This window comes from Chiloscyllium plagiosum, chromosome 13 (genome assembly GCF_004010195.1).
Source record: "Chiloscyllium plagiosum isolate BGI_BamShark_2017 chromosome 13, ASM401019v2, whole genome shotgun sequence".
NCBI lineage: Eukaryota > Metazoa > Chordata > Chondrichthyes > Orectolobiformes > Hemiscylliidae > Chiloscyllium > Chiloscyllium plagiosum.
The window spans coordinates 6,437,025-6,464,186 of NC_057722.1; the positions used below are offsets into that span (position 1 = coordinate 6,437,025).

Sequence of the window (27,162 nt, forward strand, 5' to 3'; positions counted from 1 at the left end):
TACCCTTTTGTCCTTAATATATTTGTAAAAACCGTCTAGATTCTCCTTAACTCTATTTGCCAAAGCTTTTTTTGCCCTCCTGATTTCTCTCTTAAGTATACTCCTACTGCTTTTATACTCTTCTAATGATTCACTTGATCTATCCTGTCTATACCTGACATATGCTTCCTTCTTTTTCTTAACCAAGCCCTCAATTTCTTTAGTCATCCAGCATTCCCTATATCTACCAGTCTTTCCTTTCACCCTAACAGGAATTATACTGTATCTGGACTGACGTTATCTCATTTCTGATGGTTTCCCATTTTCCAGCTGTCCCTTTACCTGCGAACAATCAGCTTTTGAAAGTTCTTGCCTAATACTGTCAAAATTGGCCTTCCTCCATTTTAGAATTTCAACTTTTAGATCTGGTCTATCCTTTTCCATCACTATTTTAAAACTAATAAGATGATGGTTGCTGGCCCCAAAGTGTTCCCCCACTGACACCTCAGTCACCTTCCCTGCCTTATTTCCCAAGTGTAGGTCAAGTTTTGCACCTTCTCTAGTAGGTACATCCACATACTGAATCAGAAAACTTTCTTGTACACACTTAACAAATTCCTCTTCATCTAAACCCTCAACACTATGGCAGTCCCAGTCTATGTTTGGAAAGTTAAAATCTCCGACCATAACCACCCTATTATTCTTACAGATAACTGAGATCACCTTACAAATTTGTTTCTCAATTTCCCTCTGACTATTAGGGGTTCTATAATACAATCCCAATAAGATGATCATCCCTTTCTTATTTCTCAGTTCCACCCAAATAACTTCCCTGGATGTATTTCCGGGAATATCCTCCCAGAGTACAGCTGTAATGCTATCCCTTATCAAAAACACCACTCCCCCTCCTCTTTTGCCTCCCTTTCTATTCTTCTTATAGCATTTGTATCCAGTCCTGTCCATCCCTGAGCCACGTTTCTGTAATTGTTATGATATCCCAGTCCCGTGTTCGTAACCATGCCCTGAGTTTATCTGCCTTCCCTATTTGGCCTGTTGCATTGAAATAAATGCAGTCCTACCTTGTTCTCTGCTTTGTCCCTGCCTGCCCTGACTGTTTGACTCGCCTTTGTTCTCAACTGTACCAGTCTCAGATTGACCTCTTTCCTCACTACCTCCCTTGGTCCCACCCCCCCACCTTACTAGTTTAAATCCTCCCGATCACTCTAGCAAATCTCCCTGCCAGTATATTAGTCCCTTTCCAATTTAGGTGCAATCCGAAGATACCCCAGTTGAAATTTTGACAAACACTCCGGAGGCAAATAGACCCTGTGGAGAATCTTCAACTGTAAAGCATAGGTCCTATTGCAAATTGATATCTTGCTTGCGTTTTCCCAAATATCTTCCCATAACTCTGAGGAGACTTCAACACCTAGCTCTCTCTCCCACACCTTGTAGAGTCAATCAAACTTCTGAGGGGGCACCCCCCAATTGGTGATATAAAGTGCTAACGGAAAGTGTAGTGAGCACCCTCCTCTTTGTCAGATTTAAAATCAAAAGTGCGGTCTTTTTTTGAATAAAATCCCTAACTTGAAAGAGGTGCCTGTTAGATAGCTTTTATTTCCATGCTAACTGATCGAAGGACATCATTGTGTCTCCCTCAAATAAATCGCCCATGCAAGACACACCCCGAGCTGCCGAATATTTGAATCCTGAATCTATCATCCCCAGTTGAAAATTCGGCATACCCACTATAGGTGTAGAAGAAGATGTCTTGCCAATATTGCCTTCCCTCTGCCGAATTGCCCTCCATGCTTTTACAGTATTGATAACTATTGGGTTATGGCAATATTCCCTAACTGTCCTCATTTTGTCCAGAAGCAGTAAGCTAGTATGGGGGCACCTTGCCTGGGTGGCTCTGATATCTAACTATATTGAAAGAGGTTCCCCACAGGCCAATTACTCATATTGGATAAAAGCGAGCTTAGTTGGTAGCTCTTAATGTCTGGAAGATCCACTCTCCCCAATCTGTGAGGCAGTTGCAGTTTAGCTAATTTAATGAGGGGTCGCTTCCAATGCCAAATAAAGGAGCTGAACCAGCTGTTTAGTCGCCTGAATATTTGCTTATTGAAAATCAGGGGCAGCATCCGTATAGGGTATAGCAAACGGGGGAGAATATTCATCTTAATACGTGCTATCTGACCCATCCACGAGACCGGAAGCACCTCCCATCTTTGAAGATCTTGTTTGATTTTGTCAAATAATTGAACAAAATTGGCTTTGAACAACCGATCCAGAGCTGAAGTAATGAATATGCCCAAATACACAAACCCCCACTGTGACTACTTAAATGGGAATCAATATTTGCCCTCAAGACTTAGCACCTTTGTAAGACCACCCATAGGCTTAGCCTCTGATTTTGCAAGATTAATCTTGTACCCTGTAAAAGCGCCAAACGAGCAGATGCATTGGATCAGGTGAGGTACTGAAACTGCTGGATTTGACCAAAAAATTAGGACATCGTCTGCATACAACGAAATCGTATGTAATTTTGACCTCACTTCTGGAGCTGATATATTGGGATCCCCCAGAATGGCCTCTGTCAATGGTTCAATCACCAACGTAAAATGCATTGGTGAAAGGGGACAGCCCTGCCGGCTGCCCCGAAAAATATTAAAATTGGTAATGACCGCTGCGAGAGGGCCACCGTGGAGAACCTTTACCCATTTTATGAAGGCTTCATCCAAACCAAACTGCTCCAGAGTATAGAAATGGTATGGCCACTCAATTCGGTCAAATGCCTTCTCTACATCTAGAGAAATCACCAATCCCTGTATTGACTGTTGTTGGCATGCTTGAATTACATTAAGCAGCCTCCTAACATTATTGGAGGATCTGCGACCCTTTATGAAGCCCGTCTGATCCTCTTTAATAATAGAGGGTAACACAGTCTCTGGGGGGAGGGGAAATGAGGAAGCTGAAGAAATCTACATTCATTCCGTGTGGTTGGAGGGTTCCTAGGCGGAAGATGAGGTGCTCTTCCTCCAGGCATCGTGTGGCCAGGGTCTGGCAATGGAGGAGGCCAAGGACCTGCATGTCCTTGGCGAAGTGGGAGGGGGAGTTAAAGTGTTCAGCCACGGGACATTTGGGTTGGTTGGTGCGGGTGTCCCAGAGGTGTTCCCTGAAACATTCCGCAAGTAGACGGCCTGTCTCCCCAATGTAGAGGAGACCACATCGGGTGCAGCGGATGCAGTAAATGATGTGTGTGGAGGTGCAGGTGAATTTGTGGCGGTTATGGAAGGATCCATTGGAGCCTTGGAGGGAAGTGGGGAGGGGGAGGTGTGGGTGCAAGTTTTGCACTTCTTGCGGTTGCAGGGGAAGGTGCCGGGAGTGGAGGTTGGGTTAGTGGGGGGTGTGGACCTGATGAGGGAGTTGCAGAGGGAGTGGTCTCTCCGGAACATTGATAGGGATGGGGAGGGAAATATATCCCTGGTGGTGGGGTCTGTTTGGAGAAGGCGGAAATGGCGGTGTTCTCACTTTCATCTAGCCATCCCAACCATTTTCCCTCCTCCTAGCTAGAGCCACACTGCAAACACAAGCAGAAAAGAAAGTAAATACACCACAAAATAGCAATTTGAATAAAGAAATTATTTTTAAAGAAAAAAGGGGTAAATACCCCCCCCACCCCTTGATATAACTTAACTTAGAAATTGAAAGTCCACATTTCAACCGCTGCCAAACACAGTTTCAACCAAATTATTACCAATAGAAAGAAAAGGAAAGAAAGCTCTAAGTGGACTTTCTCTGTTTTCTTTTTTTAAAAAAGACATACCCAAACAACACTACTATTTGCACATACAAAACTGTTCAGATTAGGTTAATTTGTCCACAAAGTCTCTTGCCTTCTCCAATGTGTCAAAGAGATGTGCAAATCCATCTATGGTTTACCGAAGTACTGCCGGATACCTCAGTGAGTACTGAATCCCAAGCTCCCTCAATCTTCTCTTGACACCGTCGTAAGATTTACTTTTCTGGATCACTGCTGCTGAGAAGTCCTGGAAGAACATGATTTTAGAGCCCTCGTAAATTAGGGCCTTCGGATCCTTTCCCTTGATTCTAGGAGCTTCCAGACTTCTCTCCTTATCTCTGTATGATGAAACCGCACCAGGAGAGGATGAGGACGTTGACCCAGACCTGATCTCCATGCTGTGATCTGGTGTGCCCTCTAGATCTTCAAACCTCTCATGCCAGCCTCCAAGTTAAGGAATTTTGGCAACCAGTCCTCAATAAATTCCGCAGGCCGTTCACCTTCCTTACCCTCAGGTAGACTGACGATCAGAATATTTTTTCTCCTGCCCCTGTGCTCAAGATCATCCACTTGGTCACACAAACTACGGACCTGAGTCTCCAAGGCTTGGATCCTATCCTTGGAGGAACTGGCATCAGCTTCCACCACTGTGACTCTGTGTTCAACCTCATCCGTCCTCTTTTCCAGGTCCCCCAGCTGCTGTTCATGCTTCTGCAGCATGGAAGAGATCGGGGCCAGCTTCTCCTCTATCTGCTTACCTAGCATCTCGCAACATTTCGCGAGCTTGCTCACCAGGGCCTGGTAGGTAATTGACTCCGAGGAACCTGCAGACTGGGCTGCGGACTTGGCCTTGGATGCTCCTCCTCCCTTCTTTGGCATTTCTGGATGGCAGAAGCGCAGGTAAGTCAATTTATCACCGTTTCCTGGGACTCCACAACCTTTCTACAGTCCCAGGACATCACGATGATCTGGGTTGGGTGAGTTAAAAATTCATCCTGCTCTTGCTGTGGTGTGGAGCTCTGCAATGCAATCCTCCTAGATTGCTGCCATCTTGAATCCCCCACTGCCTTTTCCTTTAATCTCCATCCTGTTAACTTGACTTTGCTGACTAAATCGCAACTTCTCAAGTTCAAATTCTCTCTCTCTTTCTCTCCCTTTCTTCTCTCTCTCTTTGCTTAGCTAAGAACCTTGTCTCTCTTTTTTTCCTCTTTCTCTCTTCTCTCTCTCTTTCCTTTTCTCTCTCCCTCTCTCTTTTTGTTTATTTTCTAACTCCATTTTCCTCAACTGTAATTTAAGTTTCTCTCCCTCTACTGCACTTGTCTGTTTCTCTGACACACCTAAATGTTTGAGTAACCCATGTACAATTTCAGTTTTACTTTTGTCCTTGGTTAAACCCACTTCTAACTTATTTGCTAATTCTAAATATATGGCCTTTTTCTTTTCTTCTAAACTTTCTTGGCAAATTTGAGAATCATTTTCAAATCCAGAACCTCTTTAGCAATTTTAAGAGCCATTTCTCTCACCGCCATTTCTCTCACTTTAATTTAATCAATCACAAGTCACTGAAAGCAAATAAATTGTCCAACCTATGTTTTATTTAAAGATCTCGGACACTAACCTGCTGGGATTTTTCGTACCCCTAAATCGATTCAAATCGTCTAAACCAGTTGAAATCCTGATGATGAGCCCCCAAATTGTTACATCATGGGGTAAATCCTCCTGCTTAATTTAAACCAGAAATAATTTATCCTGTGCAGTAATCTGTGAAAATTCGAGAGGCCAAGAACGAGTTAAAGTAAAAATAACAACTTTACTTCTTAAAGTATAACAGAGAATAATTAACTAACAACTATTTACAACTCCTTCCACTAACCTATCTTTTACTTTCCCTTCTATAATACTAGTCTGATAAAACCCTCAATTAAGATTGACCAAAATTCAACTTTTCAAAAACACAGCCAGATGTGGAATCTTCTTTTCTTCTTCTCAGGGCTTTCTGCTTCACAGAGGTATTGCAGATGTTAGAGGTATTGCAGATGTTGTTAGCGTGGCAGTTCTCCTCCCAACTGTTCAATTTTCCCCAGTCTTGTACCCCCCCCTCCCCCCGACCATCGGATTGTGTCATTGGCTTTTAAGATTGTCAATATACTAAATTCAAACTTGATTGGAGTTTTGTATTTTTCAGGGTACAATTTAAACTAATTGGCCTAATTCAAATCTGTTTTGTTGTTTCCAGGCAACCCAGCGAATCTAACTTTTGACTGAGTGTTACATTGTTATCTTATTTGGAACACTTGGTGCTGTCAGGTAGTTCTGCTCACTTTTAACTCTTTTAAAGGTACAATACACCCACATCTTCATAACAAATGACTTGGAATAATACAGTAACTTTTACTAATTAACTGTTCCAATGTAGTAACATCTTACAAACACACCCTTGATAAAAGACAAATTCAGAAAACAAATGGTCTCATATGGAACTCTGTAGCAGGCAGAGGATCACCAGCTTTTGGCTATAACCAAGTGAGGGGAAAAATAGCTTTAATTTCTTCAAGAAGCCAACAGCAACTGCTGAAATCTAAAGATCCAGGTTCTGTGGGAGTTTGGCCATACTGTGGGAGTTTGGACTGCACTGGGTCTTGAACATGTAATTTTTTATTGATGCTTTCATTTTCTATTTTTCTTTATGTCCTAACATAGGAATTTCATATGCTTCTCACAATATTTCTTTACGCTATCTGGGGTGTACCACTGTTTGTCAAACAACTGTCCACTTTTCATCTACAGATCTGAGAGGATATCTTTACTTCCTCATCAGTTTGTAACTGAATAACACTCTGTAACTCCTTCAGTTCAGACTGAGTTATCAAAGATAATTTACTCTAGACCTGTTTCTTGAGCCTCAACTGAAGACATTCTAAACACCTCTTCTAAGTTATCCTCATTCTTAAATAGTTTCAGCTAGCAGAATATCTGATTGTGATTTCACTCTGGCCTCTGCTAATGGACTTTGTTTAGTTATTACTTTGATCACAATGGAAAAATACCCCAAACCTATTCTTGTTCCATCTTTTTAGCCTCAACTGGACTTTTCATGATTATGTACAAAGCTATAACTTTTAATTCTGCCTAATCATCCCCCAGAAGTAAATTAACTCCATCCACAGATAATTTCCTAACTACCCTGACTTCCACTAGTGCAGATAACAAGCCACATTTAGCTGGGAAATACTCTCCAATCATCCCATTGTCCAACACTTTGACTTTTGCTGAATTCTCTGGAGCGAATATTGAATCCTTCTCCAGCAAGTGTTGAGCAGGCCCTATATCTCTTAATACAGTTATGATCTTGGATACGTGCAGATAACAAGCCACATTTAGCTGGGAAATACTCTCCAATCATCCCATTGTCCAACACTTTGGCTTTTGCTGAATTCTCTGGAGTGAATACTGAATCCTTCTCCAGCAAGTGTTGAGTAGGCCCTATATCTCTTAATACAGTTATGATCTTGGATACTTCCTTGAAGTAAAAGGGATCATCTTCCCTTTAGATAAAAACCCTTCCTTAGCTCTCAGCTACTCTGCATACTTCAGCACTCACAGCAGCATCTACTTACAGTCTTTTGGTTGAGGTTAAAGTGACAATCTGATTCATGGCATTTACCTTTTGAGTTTCCTTTTCAGATCAATTCTTATAAGCTTCAGTAGGTCATATGGGCTCCCCTCAACTTCCAGCCTTCTGAGTGAATGTGTCCCACATTGTCACAATGAAAGTACCATTTGTCTCATTTTTAATTTCATCAACCATGAGTCACCAAAATTAAACAACTTGTCTCACCCATGTTTTAGGTTTTTAAATCTGCTGGCATTTTTCATACCTCCAAATCTATTCAAATGTGTCTAAACCAGTTCAAATCACGAATCCAAGCCCCAAACTGTTACGACATGGGGTAAACTCTCTTGCTTAATTTAAAACCATCAACACAGACAAGATTTATCCCATGCAGTAATCTGTAAATATTTGAGTAGCCAAGATCTATTTAAAGTAAACATTAACAACTTTATTTCTTAAAGTATAACAGAGAATAATTAACTAACAACTATTTACAATTCCTTACTATAACCTATCCTCCTATAATACGGTCCGATAAAACTCCCAATTAAGAATTACAAAACAAGACTTCTTATCTCAAAACCAGAAAGCTTTTGGTTCTTCTATTCGGATGTTCCTGTGTCTTGTTTTCTTCTTCTTAGGGATTCTGCTTCATAGGTTACTAATCGAAAAAGGTACCTATTAAAAGAGCTGTTTTTTCAGGCAGTCTGTTTACATGCTGGGGCTTGGCAGTTCTCCTCCCAACTGTTCAATTTTCCCCGGTCTTATACCCCAGAGCATCAGATGGTGTCATTGGCTTTTAAGATTGTCAATATACTCAATTCAAACTTGATTGGAATTTGGTATTTTTTGGGGTATAATTTAAACTGATTGGCCAAATTCGAATTTGTTTTGTTGTCGTTTCCAGGCAACCAGCTACTCCAGTAGCTGGAGCACATGTTACATTGTGTCTTATTGAGAACACTTGGTGCTGTCACTGCTAGCTTTTAACTCTCTTAAAAGGTAAAGTTCACCCACATCTTCATAACATTCTTGACTGACTTTTAATATTAAGGATCAGTATTAAGTTATCACCAGAGAACTGTATTTGATCAGCAAAACTATGCTAATGCTGCATTTTTGAACAAAGTGTGTGTGTCTTTGTTTTTAGGCAATTTCTGGGTGTATAGATTGCTAAAGAGGTAGAAGTGACTTTTGATAGGTTGATGTGCTCTAACTGTCAACTGTGGAAGATTGGGAGAACTCAAATGTTCCTGGAGACTATGTCTGCGGGAAGTGTGGTTGGTTGCGAAGTCTATCAGACTCCATGGATCAGTCGGAGTAGCAGTTACAGGCATTGATGAGTTTACAAGAGCAAGGGGCTATGATATGGCAGTTTCAGCAAGGTAGAAAACCACAGATGGTTGGCTGCTAGGAATGGTAGGACAGGTAGCCAGCTATGGCAGGGCTCTCCTCTGGCTATCCCCATCTCAAACAGGTATGCCATTTAGATACTGTAGGGATGGCCTTGCAGGGTAGTGTAGCACTGACAGGTATGGGGAAAAGTAGGTATGGGGGACAAGTTAAATAGTCAAGGCAAAAATAGCGCCTGGCGGAGAATGAGGTCGGACTGTCAAATTAAACTGCATTTACCTCAATGCAAGAGGCCTGACTAGTAAGGCAGGTTAAATTAAGGCATAGTTGGGAACATGGGATTGGGATATCATAGCTATTATTGAAACATGGCTCAGGGATTGACAGGACTGGCAGTTTAATGTTCCAGGATATATATGCTGTAGGAAGGACAGAAAGGGAGGCGAGAGAGTGGGGAGTGGTATTTTTGGTTCGGGATAATATTACAATTGTACCTGGGAGGATATTCCTGGGAGATCATCCAGTGAAGTTATATGGGTGGAACTGAGAAATAAAAAAGTGATGAATTCCTTGTTGGGATTGTATTATAACTCACCTCCCTGACATGCCACCAGCACCCCCCCCCCCCCCCCATTAGTCTGTGAGAAATTGAGAAGCAAACATATAAGGAGATATCAAATATCTGTAAGAATAATTGGGTTGTAATGGTAGGAGATTTTAACTTTACAAACAAAGACTGGGATCATCACAATGTTAATGGCATGGATGGGGAGGAATATGTTAAGTGTGTACAAAAAAACTTTTGTATTCAATATGTGAATGTATGTACTAGGGAAGGAGCAATGTTGGAAAATAAAGCAGGTCAAGTGACTGAGGTCACTTTGGGGCAAGTGAATACAATTCTATTAGTCTTAAAATAGTTATGGAAAAGGATAGAACAGATCAAAAATTTAAAGTTCTAAATTGGAGTAAGGTCAGTTTTGACTGTATTAGACAGAACTTTTGAACGTTGGTTGGGAGAGGCTATTTGCAGGTAAAGGGATGGTTTGGAAGTGGGAGGCCTTTAAAAATGGGATAATGAGAGTTCAGAGACAGTATATTCCTGTTAGTGTGAAGAGAAAGTCTGGTAGGTGCAGGGAATGCTAGATGACTGGAGAAAACGAGGCTTTGGTCAAGAAAAAGTTGGCATATAACATGTATAGACATCTGGGATCATGTGAGTACTTAGTGAAGTACAAGGGCAATATGAGTATATTTAAGAGGGAAGTTGGGGGGGGGGGGGGAAGGGGACATGAGATAGCTTTGGCAAATAGAATTAATCAGAATCAAAAGAGATTCAATAAGGACATTAAGGGCAAAAGAATAACTCGGGAGAGAGTAGGGCCCCTTGAAGATCAAGGTGGCCTTTTGTATGGAATCATAGGAGGATGGTGCGATACTAAATGAATATTCTGCATCAGTATTAACTGTGGAGGACATGGTACTTGGGGAAATAATTAATAATGTCTTGAAAAGAGTTCATATCACAGAAGAGCAGGTGCTGGAGGTCTTAAAACATATAAAGGTAGATGAATCTCCAGGACATGGTCAGGTGTACCCGAGAACTCTGTGGGAAGCTAGGGAAGTGATTGCTGAACCTCTTGCTGAGATATCTGTATCATCGATAGTCACAGTTGAGGTGTCAGAAGACTGGAAGATGGCTAATGTGATACCATTATTTAAGAAAGGTGGTAAAGACAAGCCAGTGAACTATAAACCAGTGAGCCTGACGGTCGTGGGCAAGTTGTTGGAGGGAATCCTGAGGGACAGGATTTACATGTAATTGGAAAGGCAAGGACTGATTAGGGATAGTCAACATGGCTTTGTGTGTGGGAAATAATGTCTCATGAACTTGATTGAGTTTTTTGAAGAAGTAACAAAGAGGATTGATGAGGGCAGAACGGTGGACATGATCTGTATGGACTTCAGTAAGGCATTTGACAAGGTTCCTCATGGGAGACTGGTTAGCAAGGTTAGCATGGAACACAGGGAGAACTAGCCATTTGGATACAGAACTGGATCGATGGTAGAAGAGAGAGGGTGGTGATGGAGGGTTGTTTTTCAGATTGGAGACCTGTGACCAGTGGAGTGCCACAAGGATTGGTGCTGGGTCCTCTACTTTTTGTCATTTATGTAAATGATTCGGATATGAGCATAGGAAGTATCATAAGTTTGCAGATGTCACCAAAATTGGAGGTATAGCAGACAGCGAAGAAGGTTACCTCAGATTACAATGGAATCTTGATCAGATGGGCCAAAGGGCTGAGGTGTGGCAGATGAAGTTTAATTTAGATAAATGCATTTTGGGAAAGCAAATCTTAGCAGGACTTATACACTTAATCGTAAGGTCCTAGGGAGTATTGATGAACAAAGAGACATTGGAGAGCAAGTTCACAGTTCCTTGAAAGTAGAGTTGCAGGTAGATAGGATATTGAAGAAGGCATTTGGTATGCATTCCTTTATTGGTCAGAGTATTGAGCATAGGATTTGGGAGATCATATTGCAGTTGCGGTTGATGAGACCACTTTTGAAATGTTGCGTGCAATTCTGGAAGGATGTTGTGAAACTTGAAAGGGTTCAGAAAAGATTTATAAGGATGTTGCCAGAGTTGGAGGATTTGAGCTATACGGAGAGGATGAATAGGCTCGGGCTGTTTTCCCTGGAGTGTCGAAGGCTGAGGGGTGACCTCATAGAGGTTTACAAAATCATGAGGGGCATGGATAGGATAAATAGACAAAGTCTTTTCCCTGGGCTGTGGGAGTACAGAACTAGAGGGCATAGGTTTCCAGTGAAAGGGGAAAGATTTAAAAGGGACCTGGGGGGCAATGTTTTCACACAGAGAGTGGTACGTGTATGGAATGCGCTACCAGAGGAAGTGGTGAAGGCTGGTACAATTACAACATTTAAAAGGCATCTGGATGGGTATATGAGAAGGAAGGGTTGAGAGGTATATGGGCCCAGTGCTGGCAAATGGGACTAGATTAGGTTGGAATAGCTGGTCAGCATATAAGAGATGGACCAAAGGGTCTGTTTCCATGCTGTACATGTCTATGACTCTATGACATGCAGGTCCTGGGCCTCCTCCATCGCCACTCCCGAACCACTTGACACCTGGAAGAAGAAGACCTCATCTTCTGCCTCGGGACTCTCCAACTCCACGGCATCAATGTAGATTTCACCAGATTCCTTATTTCCCCACCCCCTACCTTATCCCAGTTGCAACCTTCTAACTTGGCACTGTCCTCATGACCTACCCTACCTGTCCATCTTCCTTCTCAATGATCCTCTCCACCCTCCTCTCTGACCTATCACCATTACCCCCACCTCCATCTACCTATTGCATTCTCAGCTACCATCCCCCCCAGTCCCACCCCTCTCCTATTTATATCACCACCCCCTTGGCTCACAGCCTCATTCCTGATGAAGGGCTTTTGCCCGAAATGCTGATTCTCCTGCTCGTCGGAGAATTAAACCTTGGTTACAAGTATCCCTAGCGTAATCATTGTAATCAATGTTTATGCTTTTCAAATGGCACACCTATTTTTGGGATGTGCTGTTCTTTTGTCTGAATATAACATGTTCTTCCTGCCCAGACCTGCTGTACCTTACAGGACAGTTTTTTGATGTGAAACTGTTAATTTCTTGAGGCCTTCCTTATAAATGACAGATATTCTCGCTAAAGGTTGGTGCATCCTGCTTTCTACTGAAGATTATTTAAAGTCCTTTTCCATCAGGCTGAAGCTTCTCTGCTCAGGACCACATTTTAACCTACTTGCATGTGATGTGTTCCAGTTAAGTCATGCATCCCAATTATCAATAGTTTTAGCCAATGATGATATTTAATTTGATCTGTACCAATTGCCTTCAATTTGTTGTATATTTATTTAATACTGTGACCTTTAGTTTACTGACCGTCTTAGAATCAGAATTAGCTTTATTGTCATATGTACTCAACGGAGTACAGTGAAAAGTTTACATGCGCACTCACAGCGCCATCTTCGGGTATGAAGATACCTAGGTACAGCTTCTTGAGTACAAATTCTTAGGGGGAACAAAATTAGAGACACAAAGAAATAATCTGACAAGTTGAAACAGTTTCTCTTTATTTACTGTATCAGAATTCTTCATCATTTTGAATACCTTTGTAAAATCATCCCTTATAACCTTTGCTGCTCCAAGGAAAACAGTCATGACCACTCTGGTCCAAGTGAGGTAAACCACATAACTCACATATGTGAAATTTCTCATTCGTTTACAATTCTGTTAAACCTCCTCTGCAAATTCCCAAGCTGTGTAGTTTTTGACAGTTATCCAAATTTTTGGGAGTCAACTTTTAAATAACAGGTGCTTTTAGAGCACAAGTGTCTGATGTTGCTATTTCCAAAATGGTGGGAAATGTGGAAGAACCCTCCAGCTGCATATACAAAATCCTTAATCACGGCATCAAGAGCCTTGGAGTAATGGTCAAGAAACTGTGATAGGAGCTGGCAGATATGTTGGCACAGCGTTGAAAACATCTCCGCCCTGTCTGAAGCAGCAATGTACTGCCTGAAAGATCGAGTGACAGTACAGTTAAAGGCCAGAGTGTTCTTGATAGTCACAGGTTGCACCTTCTATGTGAGACTTGAGCTGCAGCTGATGATGGTGACACAACTTTCTGATGGCTGCTTTGTGAAGACATTCAGATATTGCTCCTTAATGAAGGTCAGGCGGGGAAATGCTCCTTGATGAGTTACTGTAGATATGGCCTTCATATAATGCCCTCCTTCTGCTCCTCTTTTGTGGCAGCTATTTACACTTGTACTGTCTTCTTTCCTGCTGCTCTCCTTTGCCTACTAGTCTCAAAGAAATTTGAAACTACTCAGGACAGCAGCCAGACTATCAGGCAGAAAGTGTCAACAGTATAACACCAGTTACTATCTTTCAACAAATACACACAGAGAGAAAGTCAAAAGTTAACAGAGCTGGGAGTAACCAAGCAATAACTAACCTTAAAATAACTTTGAAATTAAAAACAACGTCCTCATCTAAATAAATTTCAGTAGGATTTTCTTACTCCAACAGTGCAGCTTATAGCAATCAAGTAGGTAGTGCACTTTCAGCTTCTAAAGTAAGTGTGGTTTTCATCTGCCCTGTTGTAGGGTTAGGAGGGCATTTAGTGTCAAAAAACCAGACACTGTATGATCAAATTGCTCAGCCTATGTGCTTAATATTCCACAAGCTGAATCTGAACTCAGTTTCCAGAGATGAAGGTTGATATTTCAAACCATTTTTTTAATGGTCTGAATTTTTAAATTGTATTGGTGGTCCAAACTCCTTTATATCTGCCAGTATCACACCTTACTGTGCTTTCATTTCTACCTAATAGGTTCACACATGTGGAAGCCAACATATTCTTCAGTTATGTTGTTGATATTCTTCAGTCTTTGCATCTTCGTGTGTTGGAGAAACAGCCAGGTTTTGCCAGCTTTCTGCCCACTCTGTCTTCTATTTTGAGAAGGAAAATTTGGGATACGGAGCTTGAAGCCACATGGACAAGTGTGCTCTCAGAATTTGGACTGAATGAATCTGATATAAAGGCTCTATGTGCATTCTTTGTGACCTACTGTAAAGACGCTGAGTATTACCCATTAATAGAAAGAAAAAAGTACAGCCTAAATATCAAAGAAGTTTTAGACAGAGCTGTGCCCAGCCGCATTCTACATCACTGTCTTCTCCATCTTGTGCAGTTAGCAGACAAAGAAAGTAGTATGATGGCAACTGAGCAACAACAAGTCAACACTGCAAGCACACGAAACAAACCAAGACCCAAGTGAAGACAGATCTCAAACCTCCACATCTGGAGATTGACCTCATCGTTCCACAATTTAATACCCTTTGCTTTGAGTTAATAAAATCAAGTCATTGATTCTTTGCAAAATACTAAGGTGGTATATTGATATTGGTAGTAAAATTCCTCTTATATCTCATACTGAATGTTGAACGGATAAACATCCATTCGATGTTTGTCATTGTGATATGACAAAAAAAATCCAGGAATGAAACAAACATTAAAATCACAACACTGCAGACAGAAGGGATGCCAAAATTTGGTGTGTGAAGTTCAAGACTCTGTAGTGATATAAAATTTCAGTCAGGGAATGGACAGGTCCTTTGGAAATTTCCAACCAGTGCCTAAATGTTTATATATGAGATATTCCAGTTGTGACGAAGGATTCTATAACTGAAACATAATGTAGGTGAAAGTGAGGGCTGCAGATGTTGGAGATTAGAGTCAAGATTAGAGTGGTGCTGGAAAAGTACAGCAGGTCCGGCAGCATCCAAGGAACAGGAAAATCAACGTTTCGGGCAGGAGCTCTTCATTTCTGATGAAGGGCTCCTGCCCGAAATGTCGATTTTACTGCTCCTCGGATGAAATATTATGTATTCTATCAACTGACTTTTGAGTCTTTCCAGCATTAACTTAACATTTTTGCTTCGGATTTCCTGCAGTATCAGTATTCTTTTATGATAAAGTTCAGTCTGCTGAGAACCACCTGAGAACATGCAAACAGTTAAAACTATCCCAGATGTGGTTTGTCTGAAGTGGATTTCAATGCTAGTTACCTGTGATTAAACAGCTTGCTTTATGTTTTATGTCCCTCGGTTTCAAAACATTGTTTCTAATTTCAGTCTGCAGTTTTAAAACACATCCATTTTTAAAAAAAAAAGCCTTTGCAGTGGTGGAACACGGATCATTGTTGGGCCTCAACTGTTTATAATCTATATTAATGACTTGCATGAAGGGATTATTGTGTGCAATAGCCCGATAGATTGGAACACAAGTTTCAGGAGGTGAAGAATAGATATAGACTGGAAAAATGTAAAATGGAGGAAGAAGGAAAAAACAGAATATTATTCAATTGGAAAGAGACTGAAGAATGCTGGAATATGGGGGATCTTGGTGTCCTTGTGCATGTGTCACTGAAAATTGGCATGTTTGTGCAGAAAGTAATAGTAGTCAAATGGATTGTTGTTCTTTGTAGCAAGTGCATGGACTATAAAAATAAGAAAGTCTTGCTACAACTGTACAGGGGTCTGGTGAGATTGCATCTGGAACACTAAATATAGTTTTGGTCTCTTTTTAATTGCACTGGAGACAATTTAGTGAATACTCTATAAGTTCAATAGTGAATATTCAATACGTTGATTCTGGGGATGAAGAGGTTGTCTTATGATCTTTCTCCTCATGGGGCTATCTGCAAAAGCACAGTTTCAAAATAAGGAGTCCCCTATTTAGGTTGTTAATCTTTGGCATTCTCCACCCCATAGGAGTAGAGAGTATGTTATTTAATATATTGAAGACTGGGTTAAAGATTTTTTTGTTACACAGATTAGTGCAGGTTTATTCTGAGCTTCTGGATCTCGCCACTGACTTCTTCAGTCAACCTACACGATACCACTGGACTCATCAACTTCTCCCGAGGACTGCTGGCTCTGAGTACTTTTATAGCTTTCATCCAGATCCAGTCACCTCATATGTTTTAGATTCCAATCTCAGATTCAGTTTTAGCTCCTTGAGAAACTGGAAGTGGCACATTCCTTTGTCGGTTTCATTTTCAATTAGGGTCTCCTTCAAAAAAATACAAGCTTTAACAGCAGATTATACCACACAACAAAAAATAAAATGTTCAGATCATGATTTAGGCACTGGTTGATGGAATTATAACGGTATGTGCTACCTTTTGCATCTATATACTAGTTTCATGTGTAATCTAAAAGATTGCACCAATGACCTGTGCAGCACTGGAGTGTCAGGCTGGATTTTACAATGAGGTACTCGTCCTTGACTCAAGCCAAGAACTTTCTGATTCAGGAACAAAACTGATACCAATAGAAGTAGAATCCCTACTGTGTGGAAACAGGCCCTTTGGCCCAACAAGTCCACCATGATCCTCTGAAGAGTATCCCACCCAGACCCATTCCTCTACATTTACCTTGACTTATGCACTTAACCTATACATCCCTGAACACTATGAGCAATTTAGCATTGCCAATCACCCAACCTGACAATCTTTGGATTGTGGGAGGAAACCAGAGCACCTGGGGGAAACCCACGCAAACATGGGGAGAATGTGCAAACTGCACAGTCACCCAAAACTAGAATCGATACCGGGTCCCTGGTGCTGTGAGGCAGCAGTGTTAACCACTGAGCCACTGTGCTGCCCTTAATCAACTAGGAGAAAGTGAGGACTGCATATGCTGGAAATCAGAGTAAAAAGGTGTGGCACTGGAAAACCTCAGCCAGTCAGGCAGCATCCAAGGAGCAGTCAAGTCAATGTCTCATACTCCTCAGATGCTGCTTGACCGGCTATGCTTTTCCAGGGCCACACTTTTTGACTGCTACCATTAATCCACTGCTGACATAAATAAAGAAGAGCCACAGTGAAATGCTTTCAGAATGACATCAGAGAATCAGTGTGCCTCAAAAATGTAAGCTAAGATTGATGTTGCCTCTTCTTTGTTCAGTGGAACCACATGTAAATAGAATAATCAATTAGCATGATGCTTCCTAGCAATCACCTCAAATTGCCAAAGATGTCCCACATGTTGCATCTGGGATGTCCTCAATGAGCTATGAGGCAGTGAAGTACTTTTCTTGTGTTTTGCAATCAACTTTTGCCTGCAATTTTAATTACCTAGCAGTCTGAGCCAGGGAGGGGAGGAGTTAAAAAGTTGTGGACAGTCATGCAATGGAAGGCTCTTTGGACACTAAAATGAATTATTACAATGAGTTGAACTCACCTGAATATTTTGTCATGAAGAACCAAATCCTCAAGTGTACATCCAGAATTTAAGATCAATTTAACTTAGAGACAACATAGTTAGTCCCTGTCTGAGAGGATTAGGGCAGCAGATGCATAGTATCACCTGCAGGTTCTCCTCCAAGGCACACATCACTGTCACTGGAATTACAATCAACCAACCTTTGGCTGTCACTGAGTTAATATCGTTGAACTCACTTCCAATTACACTGTGGGGTGTACCTAAATCACATGGATTACAGCGGTTCACCACCACCTTCTTGGAGATAATTAGGGATGGACAATAAATGCTGGCATACCTCGTGACATCCACATTCTGTGAAATATCTTAAAAGTCTAGTACTGGTGAAGGTGCTGACAAGCTTGGTGGAATGAATGAACTATGCTACAACCCTGATCTATATTCATCTTACTCTGTTTGCCTAAAAAGCCATGAAACACTTGTTGTCAAAGTTTTGTTTTGTTCAGTCTTGTAATATTGTCACATTTTTGAATGCAAATTCATTACACAATAAATTGCTCCGGTGAATATCAGGCTAATTGATTGAAACAACTGAAATACTAATTTTGCTTCAGTGCAAGGGTCTGTCTGCAGCCACACATATGCCCTCATCACGCGGTCTATTTGGGAATTTAGAATAGTGGGAATGGAAGTTAGGGCAGTTGAATGTTCCTCCTGCAGTATGTGGGAGGTAAGGATCACTTCTAGTGTCCCTGCTGACTTCACTTGTGGGAAGTGCACCCAACTCCAGCTCCTTGAGAACACTATTAGGGAACTGGAGCTGGATGAACCTTGGATCATTCAGGAGGTATGGGGATTGTTGAGAGGTCCCTGCTGACTTCATTTGTGGGAAGTGCACCCAACTCCAGCTTCTTGAGGACCGTTTTAGGGAACTGGAACTGGATGAACTTTGGATCATTCAGGAAGTGGAGGGGGTTATGAGAGGTCCCTGCTGACTTCATTTGTGGGAAGTGCACCCAACTCCAGCTTCTTGAGGACCGTGTTAGGGAACTGGATGAACTTTGGATCATTCAGGAAGTGGAGGGGGTTATTGAGAGGAGTTACAGGGAGGTAGTTGCTCCACAGCCACGTGAAGAAGTTAGATGGGTTATCGTCTGGGACACCCGGACCAACCAACCCAACCACCCCGTGGCTCAACATTTCAATTCCCCCTCCCACTTTCCTCATTCCTGAAGAAGGGCTAATGCCCGAAACGTCGATTCTCCTCTTCCCTAGATGCTGCCTGACCTGCTGCGCTTTTCCAGCAACACATTTCCATCTCTGATCTCCAGCATCTGCAGACCTCACTTTCTCCTATCGTAAGGGTTAGGAGATGGGACATGCAGGCAGTGCAGGGATCTCTTGTGGTGGTTCCCCTCAACAACAAGTATACTGCTTCGGATACTGTTGGGCAGATGACTTACCAGGGGTAAGCAATGGGGCACACGTCTCTGGCACAGAGTCTGTCGCTGTTGCTCAGAGGGGAATGGGGAAGAGGAGCAGAGTTTTAGTCATTGGGGACTCCATAGTTAGGGGAAGATATAGGAGGTTTTTGTGGGAATGAGAGAGACTCATAATTGCTGTGTTGCCTCCCAGATGCCACGGTTCAGGGTGTCTCTGATCATGTTTTTGGGATTAGATTAGATTACATTACAGTGTGGAAACAGGCCCTTCGGCCCAACAAGTCCACACTGACCCGCCGAAGCGAAACCCACCCATACCCCTACATTTGCCCCTTACCTAACACTACGGGCAATTTAGTATGGCCCTGCACATCTTTGGATTGTGGGAGGAAACCGGAGCACCCGGAGGAAACCCACGCAGACACGGGGAGAACGTGCAAACTCCACACAGTCAGTCGCCTGAGGCGGGAATTGAACCCGGGTCTCTGGCGCTCTTGAGGGAGAGGGGGGAGCAGCCCCAAGTCGTGGTCCACATGTGCAACAATGATATAGGTAGGAAGCAAGGTGGGGATCTAAGGCAGAAATTCAGGGAGCTAGAATGGAAGCTTAGAGCTAGAACAAACAGAGTTGTTATATCTGGTTTGTTGTTCATGCCACGTGCTGGTGAAGTGAGGAACAGGGAGAGCGTGGAGCTGAACATGCGGCTGCAGGGATGGTGCAGGAGGCAACGTTTTGGATTCTTGGATAATTGGATCTCATTCTGGGGAAGGTGGAACCTCTAGAAACAGGATGGTCTTCATCTGAACCAGAGGGGTACCAATATCCTGGGGAGGAAATTTGCTAATGCTCTTTCGGGGGGGGGGTGGTTAAACTAATGCAGCAGGAGGAGGGGAACCTGAATTGTAGTTCCAGTGTACAGGATGTTGAGGGTAGTGAGGTCAGGGACGGTTTACAAGGTTGCAAGAGGGCACTGACAATCAGGATGTTGGTTTCAAATGTGTGTACTTCAATGCCAGGAGCTTCCGGGGTGAAGGTGGGTGAACTTGCAGCATGGGTTGGTACTTGGGATTTCGATGTTGCGGCCATTTCAGAGATATGGCTAGAGATGGGACAGAAATGGTTGTTGCAGATTCTGGGATTTAGATGTTTCAGTAAGAACAGAGAAGATGGTAAAAAAGGGAAGGTGGGGTGGGGTAGCATTATTAATCAAGGGTAATGTTACAGTAGCTGAGATAATGTTTGAGGACTCATCCACTGAGGTAGTTTGAACTGAGGTTAGAAACATGAAAGGAGAGGTCACCCTGTTGGGAGTCTTCTGTAAGCTTCCGAATTGTTCCAGGGATGTAAAGGAAAGGATAGCAAAGGTGATTTTCGATATAAACGGGAGTAACAGGGTAGTTGTTATGGGGGACTTTAACTTCCCCAATATAGACTGGAAATACTATAGTTCAAGTACTTTAGATGGGTCAGTTTTTGTTCAATGTGTGCAGGAAAGATTTCTGACACAGTATATAGACAGGCCAACAAGGGGCAATGCCATATTGGATTTGGTACTGGGGAATGAACCCGGCCAGATGTTTGATTTGGAGGTAAGTGAGCACTTTCGCAATAGTGACCATAATTCGGTTATGTTTACAATAGCAATGGGCAGGGATGAGTATATAGTGCAAGGAAAGAGGTATAACTGGGGGAAAGGCAATTATGATGTGATTAGGCATGATTTAGGATGCATAGGATGGGGAAGGAAACTGCAGGGGATGGAAACACTTGAAATATGGAGCTTATTCAAGGAACAACTATTGCAGGCCCTTATAAATATATACCTATCAGGCAGGGAGGTAGTGTCAAGAGAGGGAGCCACGGTTTACTAAAGAAGTTGAAGCTCCTGTCAAGAGAAAGAAGAAGGCTTATGTAAGGATGAGGCATGAAGGCTCAGTTATGGGGCTTGAGAGTTATACATTAGCCAGAAAAGATTTAAAGAGAGGGCTAAGAAGAGTCAGGAGGGGACATGAGAAGTTGTTGGCGGATAGGATCAAGGAAAACTCTAAAGCCTTCTATAGGTACATCAGGAATAAAAGAATGACTAGAGTAAGATTAGGGCCAATCAAAGATAGTAAGATTAGGGCCAATCAAAGATAGTATTGGAAAGTTGTGTGTGGAATCTGAGGACATAGGAGAAGCGCTTACTGAATACTTTTCATCAGTATTCACATTGGAAAAGGGCAATGTAGTGAGAATACGGAGATACAAGCTACTAGATTGGATGGGATTGAGGTTGACAAAGAGGACATTTTAGCAATTTCGGAAGATCTGAAAATGGATAAGACCCCTGGGCCAGATGGGATTTATCCTTGGATTCTCTGCAAACCCAGGGAGGAGATTGCAGAGCCTTTGGCTTTGATCTTTATGCTGTCATTGTCTACAGGAATAGTGCCAGAACTGGAGGATAGCAAATGTTGTCCCCTTGTTCAAGAAAGGGAGTCAGGACAACCCTGGTAATTATAGGCCAGCGAGCCTTACTTTGGTTGTGGGTAAGGTGTTAGAAAAGGCTATAAGAGATAGGATTTATGATCATCTGGAAAGGAATAATTTGATGAGGTTGTGAAGGCAATACAGTTGTACCTATTGAGTTCTTCAAGAAGGTGACAAAACAGGTGGATCAAGTAAAGTGATTGATGTGGTGTATATGGACTTCAGTAAGGCATTTGATAAGGTTCCCCACGGTAGGCTATTGCACAAAATACAGAGTTTGGGGATTGAAGGTGATTTAGCACTTTGGATCAGAAATTGGCTACCTGAAAGAAGACAGAGGTGGTGGTTGATGGGTTTGCTGCAACAAACTGTTTTGGGGCCACTGCTGTTTGTCATTTTTATAAATGATCTGGATGTCGGCATAGAAGGATGGGTTAGTAAATTTGCGAATGACACTAAGGTAGGCAGAGTTGTGGTGGTGCCGAAGGATATTGTGGGTTACAGAGGGACATTGATAAGATGCAGAGCTGGACTGAGAAGTGGCAAATGGAGTTTAATGCAGAAACATGTGAGGTAGTTCACTTCAGAAGAAGTAACAGGAATGCAGAGTACTGGCCTAATGGTAAAATTCTTGGCAGTGTAGATGAACAAAGAGATCTCGGAGTCCAGGTGCATAAATCCCTGAAATTTGCTACCCAGGTTGATAGGGTTGTTGAGAAGACATATGGTGTGTTGGCATTTATTGGTAGGGGGTTTGAGTTTCAGATCCATGAGGTCATGCTTCAGCTGTACAAGACACTGGTAAAGCCACACCTGGACTATTGCGTATAGTCCTGATCACAGCATTATAAGGAGGTGTTTTAAAAAATTCTCAAGGTCAGGTTCGTAGGAGAGTAGTCTGACACAGAACAAACGACCAAGAGGCGAGTCTGCTAGAATATGAGCATTTTATTCCCCGCAGCGTCGCCACAACCAGGTCTCATACTTACAACGGGTCTGGCTTATACTCACTCTACATGTTACCGGAACTGGGAGCCGTCAGTTCTCGTAGAGCGGTTGCCAACAACCCACGCTCGGCGGTTAAACGTAACCCCGGAGCAGACTCACCGAACTGGAGACTTTTCCAGCTGATATACTCTTTTCCAGATATAAACATTCATGTGAACAGCAGAGCAAGGCTAAAAAACACATTCCATTCTGGTTACATACAGATAAGAAGATTCACACGGGGAGGTGTGTAATAAGATTCACACGGGACTAAGCAACACCTCCATTCCGGTTAGATTCACACATGTATTGGGACATAATTTTTAACCGTTTCACCACAGGAGGATATGGAAGCTTTGGAAAGGGTTCAAAGGAGATTCACTAGGATGTTGCCTGGTATGGAAGGAAGGTATTATGAAGGAAGGCTGAGGGAACTGACACTGTATTTGTTGGAGAGAAGGTTGAGAGGTGACTTGAGACATATAAGATAATCAGAGGCTGATATAGGGTGAACAGTGAGAGCATTTTTCCTCAGAGGGTGAAGGCTAACAGAAGGGGACATTGCTTTAAATTGAGGGGTGATAAATTTAGGATAGATATCAGGGATAGTTGCTTTACAGAGAGTAGTATGGGCGCGGAACCACCTGCAATAGTAATAGACTCACCGAATGGGCACTGGACATACATATGGATAGTAATGGAATGGTGTAAGTTAGATGGGCATCAGACTAATTTCATAGGTTGGTGCATGTTTTAAAAAATTCTCAAGGTCAGGTTCGTAGGAGAGTAGTCTGACACAGAACAAACGACCAAGAGGCGAGACTGCTAGAATATGGGCATTTTATTCCCCGCAGTGTCGCACAACGGGTCTGGCTTATACTCACTCTACATGTTACAAAAACTGGGAGCCGTCAGTTCTCGTAGAGCGGTTGCCAACAACCCACGCTCGGCGGTTAAACGTAACCCCGGAGCAGACTCACCGAACTGGAGACTTTTCCAGCTGATATACTCCCTTCCAGATATAAACATTCATGTGAACAGCAGAGCAAGGCTAAAAAACACATTCCATTCTGGTTACATACAGATAAGAAGATTCACACGGGACTAAGCAACACCTCCATTCCGGTTAGATTCACACATGTATTGGGACATAATTTTTAACCGTTTCACCACATTCCACTGCTTGGAATTTTACACCACAGTGCAACATCAAGGGCCTAAGGGCCTGTACTCCGCTGTAATGTTCTATGTTTTTATGTTCTATGTACACTATGCAGCAGAGATTAAATTGCAGCGCCAATTTGTTTCAGTGCACCAATTGCTAGCAACTCACTTGCCTGTCATACCTTATCTGCTCACTGTTGCTGGGCCTGAAACTTTCTCCTTATGAGCGACGTGGATGTATTTTCGCGATTAGGACTATAGCAAGGTGGTTCACCATAATGAAAGTCAATGCTGGGACGACCAACTCCCCAGGGGAGGGAAGACACCCACAGTATTGTATGGGGCAAGTTCATTCAGGGAGATGATTTGAGGAATGACAGCACAAACAGGTGATCTGACAATCCAGTGCAAATGCGAAAACAGTATATCTTGCTTCTGGCTGAACTCTTCCTACAAAATGTCGTAAAGGACATTGGTTAGACCACTGTTGGAATACTGCATGCAATTCTGCTGTCTCTGCTATATGAAAGATGTTGTGAAACTTGAAAAGGTTCAGAAAAGCTTTACAAAGATGTTGCCAGGGTTGGAGGGGATGAGCTGTACGGAGAAGCTGAATATGCTAGGGCTTTTTCCCTGGAGCACCAGAGACTGAGGGGTGACCTTATAGAGGTTTAAAAAATCACGAGGGCCAAGGATAGGGTGAATAGACAAGGACTCTGCCCCTGGATGAGAGAGTCCAAAACGAGAGGGCATAGGTTTAAGGTGAGAGGGGAAAGATTTAAAAGGGATCTGAGGGGCAACTTTTTCATGCAGAGGATGGTGCCTGTATGGAATTAGCTGCCAGAGAAGGTGGTGGAGGTTGGTGCAATTACAACATTTAAAAGGTATCTGGATTGGGTATATTGATAGAAAGGGTTTAGAGGGAAGTGGGCCAAACGCTGGCAAATGGGACTAGATTAATTCGGATATCTGGTCGGCATGGACGAGTTGAATCACTGTCCGTACAGCTCTGTGACTCTATAACTCACTGCTTATTTATGTGCAGATGAACGAGCTTTGACATTCTGGTGACAGGGTGAAGGGTCCCGGCCTGAAATGTTGACTGTCTTGCTCCTCCGACGCTGTCTGACCCGCTGTGCTTCTCCAGCCTCGCATTAACTTGACTCCAGGTCCAGCCATCACCAGGGTTCCTGTTGCAGCATGCGGGACCTTCCAGTACCCAGAGGTAGGAGGAGAGACCCCAACATTCCCGAGTTACTGACCAGGAAATGTCTGCTCACTGTGGCTGGGCCTGAAACTTTCTCCCTCTGACTGGATCTGTAGCCAGGTGGTTCACCGCAATGAACAGTCAATGGTGGGACGACCAACTCCCCAGGGGAGGGAAGACACCCACAGTATTGTATGGGGCAAGTTCATTCAGGGAGATGATTTGAGGAATGACAGCACAAACAGGTGATCTGACAATCCAGTGCAAATGCGAAAACAGTATATCTTGCTTCTGGCTGAACTCTTCCTACAAAATGTCGTAAAGGACATTGGTTAGACCACTGTTGGAATACTGCATGCAATTCTGCTGTCTCTGCTATATGAAAGATGTTGTGAAACTTGAAAAGGTTCAGAAAAGCTTTACAAGGATGTTGCCAGGGTTGGAGGGGATGAGCTGTACGGAGAAGCTGAATATGCTAGGGCTTTTTCCCTGGAGCACCAGAGACTGAGGGGTGACCTTATAGAGGTTTAAAAAATCACGAGGGCCAAGGATAGGGTGAATAGACAAGGACTCTGCCCCTGGATGAGAGAGTCCAAAACGAGAGGGCATAGGTTTAAGGTGAGAGGGGAAAGATTTAAAAGGGATCTGAGGGGCAACTTTTTCATGCAGAGGATGGTGCCTGTATGGAATTAGCTGCCAGAGAAGGTGGTGGAGGTTGGTGCAATTACAACATTTAAAAGGTATCTGGATTGGGTATATTGATAGAAAGGGTTTAGAGGGAAGTGGGCCAAACGCTGGCAAATGGGACTAGATTAATTCGGATATCTGGTCGGCATGGACGAGTTGAATCACTGTCCGTACAGCTCTGTGACTCTATAACTCACTGCGCGACTATGTGCAGATGAACGAGCTTTGACATTCTGGTGACAGTCAGGGTGAAGGGTCCCGGCCTGAAATGTTGACTGTCTTGCTCCTCCGACGCTGTCTGACCCGCTGTGCTTCTCCAGCCTCGCATTAACTTGACTCCAGGTCCAGCCATCACCAGGGACCTTCCAGTACCCAGAGGTAGGAGGAGAGACCCCAACATTCCCGAGTTACTGACCAGGAAATGTCTGCTCACTGTGGCTGGGCCTGAAACTTTCTCCCTCTGACTGGATCTGTAGCCAGGTGGTTCACCGCAATGAACAGTCAATGGTGGGACGACCAACTCCCCAGGGGAGGGAAGGCACCCACAGGATTGCATGGGATTGCACTTCAATGTTTACGTTGCACTTCAACGGCATCCACTGCCTTTCAGCGAGAGATCTGCGCAGGGCCCCGCCGGTCAGGACGACGGTTGAGGGAGCGGGAGACCGCGCGCAGCCGCAGTCAGCAGGACGGGTGCTGGGGATCGCGCGCAGCCGCAGTCAGCAAGACGGGTGCTGGGGATCGCGCGCAGCCGCAGTCAGCAAGACGGTTGAGGGAGCGGGAGATCGCGCGCAGCCGCAGTCGCTTGGAGGGTGGGGAAAGTGGCGCAGTCGTAGTGCAGGGTTTGCGCTCGAGAGCGGGAGATGGCGGTGTTTTGAAGAGAAGACGCCGTTGGCGGTCGTTCAAGACTTTGCCCCTCACCCGCTCTGAGGGAAATAACTCGGGGAGGAAAGGGAACACGGGGCGAGCGCTCCTCAGCTGGCCCGAGCGGCCGCAATGGGCCGCAAGAGACGGAGCGGTCTGTCCGAGGGCGCCTCCCCGGGCGCTGTCCCCGCTGCGGCCCTCAGCCTGGCCGAGTGCTTGTGGGAAGGAAAGGGAACACGGGGCGAGCGCTCCTCAGCTGGCCAGAGCGGCCGCAATGGGCCGCAAGAGACGGAGCGGTCTGTCCGAGGGCGCCTCCCCGGGCGCTGGCCCCGCTGCGGCCCTCAGCCTGGCCGAGTGCTTGTGCCCGGTCTGTCAGGAGCTACTGGCCGAGCCGGTGACACCGCCGTGCGGACACTCGCTGTGCCTGGGCTGCTTCCAGCAGACGGTGGCAATCAGTAACCTGAACTGCCCGCTCTGCCGCCGCCGCCTGTCCAACTGGGCCCGGGGCAAGGCCCGAGACGGCACCCTGGTGAACGCGGAGCTGCAGGAGCGCATCCAGCAGCAGTACCCCCGGCTCCAGGCCGAGGAAAACAACCACCGGGAAGGTGAGGGGGAGAAGGAACGGGAACGAGCTGGGGGGACGGGTCCTGCACTTTAGGAACCGGAATGACGGCTCAAGGCAGGAGGCATTCTTCATACCCCCAGCCCACCTCCCCTGTCCGGCACACACCACCGGCCACGATACAACCCCCCCTCCCCTCGCTGCACACCCCCCCTCCCCTCG

The 27,162-nt window shown here is 43.9% G+C and overlaps 2 protein-coding genes and 1 long non-coding RNA gene across 3 annotated transcripts in view; 2 read left to right on the top strand and 1 right to left on the bottom strand.

The window, feature by feature from the left end:
- Window positions 1-14,605, top strand: part of LOC122556268 (single-pass membrane and coiled-coil domain-containing protein 1-like) — a 39,333-nt gene extending 24,728 nt beyond the window's left edge. Inside the window, exon 4 of the mRNA XM_043702896.1 lies at window positions 14,158-14,605. Coding sequence (XP_043558831.1) covers window positions 14,158-14,605 — 448 coding nt within the window. The remainder of the gene's footprint in view (window positions 1-14,157) is intronic.
- Window positions 14,606-16,061: 1,456 nt separating this feature from the next.
- LOC122555724 lies at window positions 16,062-26,582 on the bottom strand. The gene is made up of 3 exons (XR_006313346.1): window positions 25,877-26,582; window positions 24,649-24,829; window positions 16,062-16,401 (listed from the first exon to the last, which is right to left on the bottom strand). It is a non-coding gene; the product is annotated as an uncharacterized LOC122555724 (long non-coding RNA).
- A 22-nt stretch (window positions 26,583-26,604) lies between these two features.
- rnf168 (ring finger protein 168) overlaps window positions 26,605-27,162 on the top strand; it is an 18,980-nt gene continuing 18,422 nt past the window's right edge. The window contains exon 1 of the mRNA XM_043701773.1: window positions 26,605-26,983. Within this exon, the coding sequence (XP_043557708.1) occupies window positions 26,653-26,983 (331 nt within the window). The 5' untranslated portion in view covers window positions 26,605-26,652. The remainder of the gene's footprint in view (window positions 26,984-27,162) is intronic.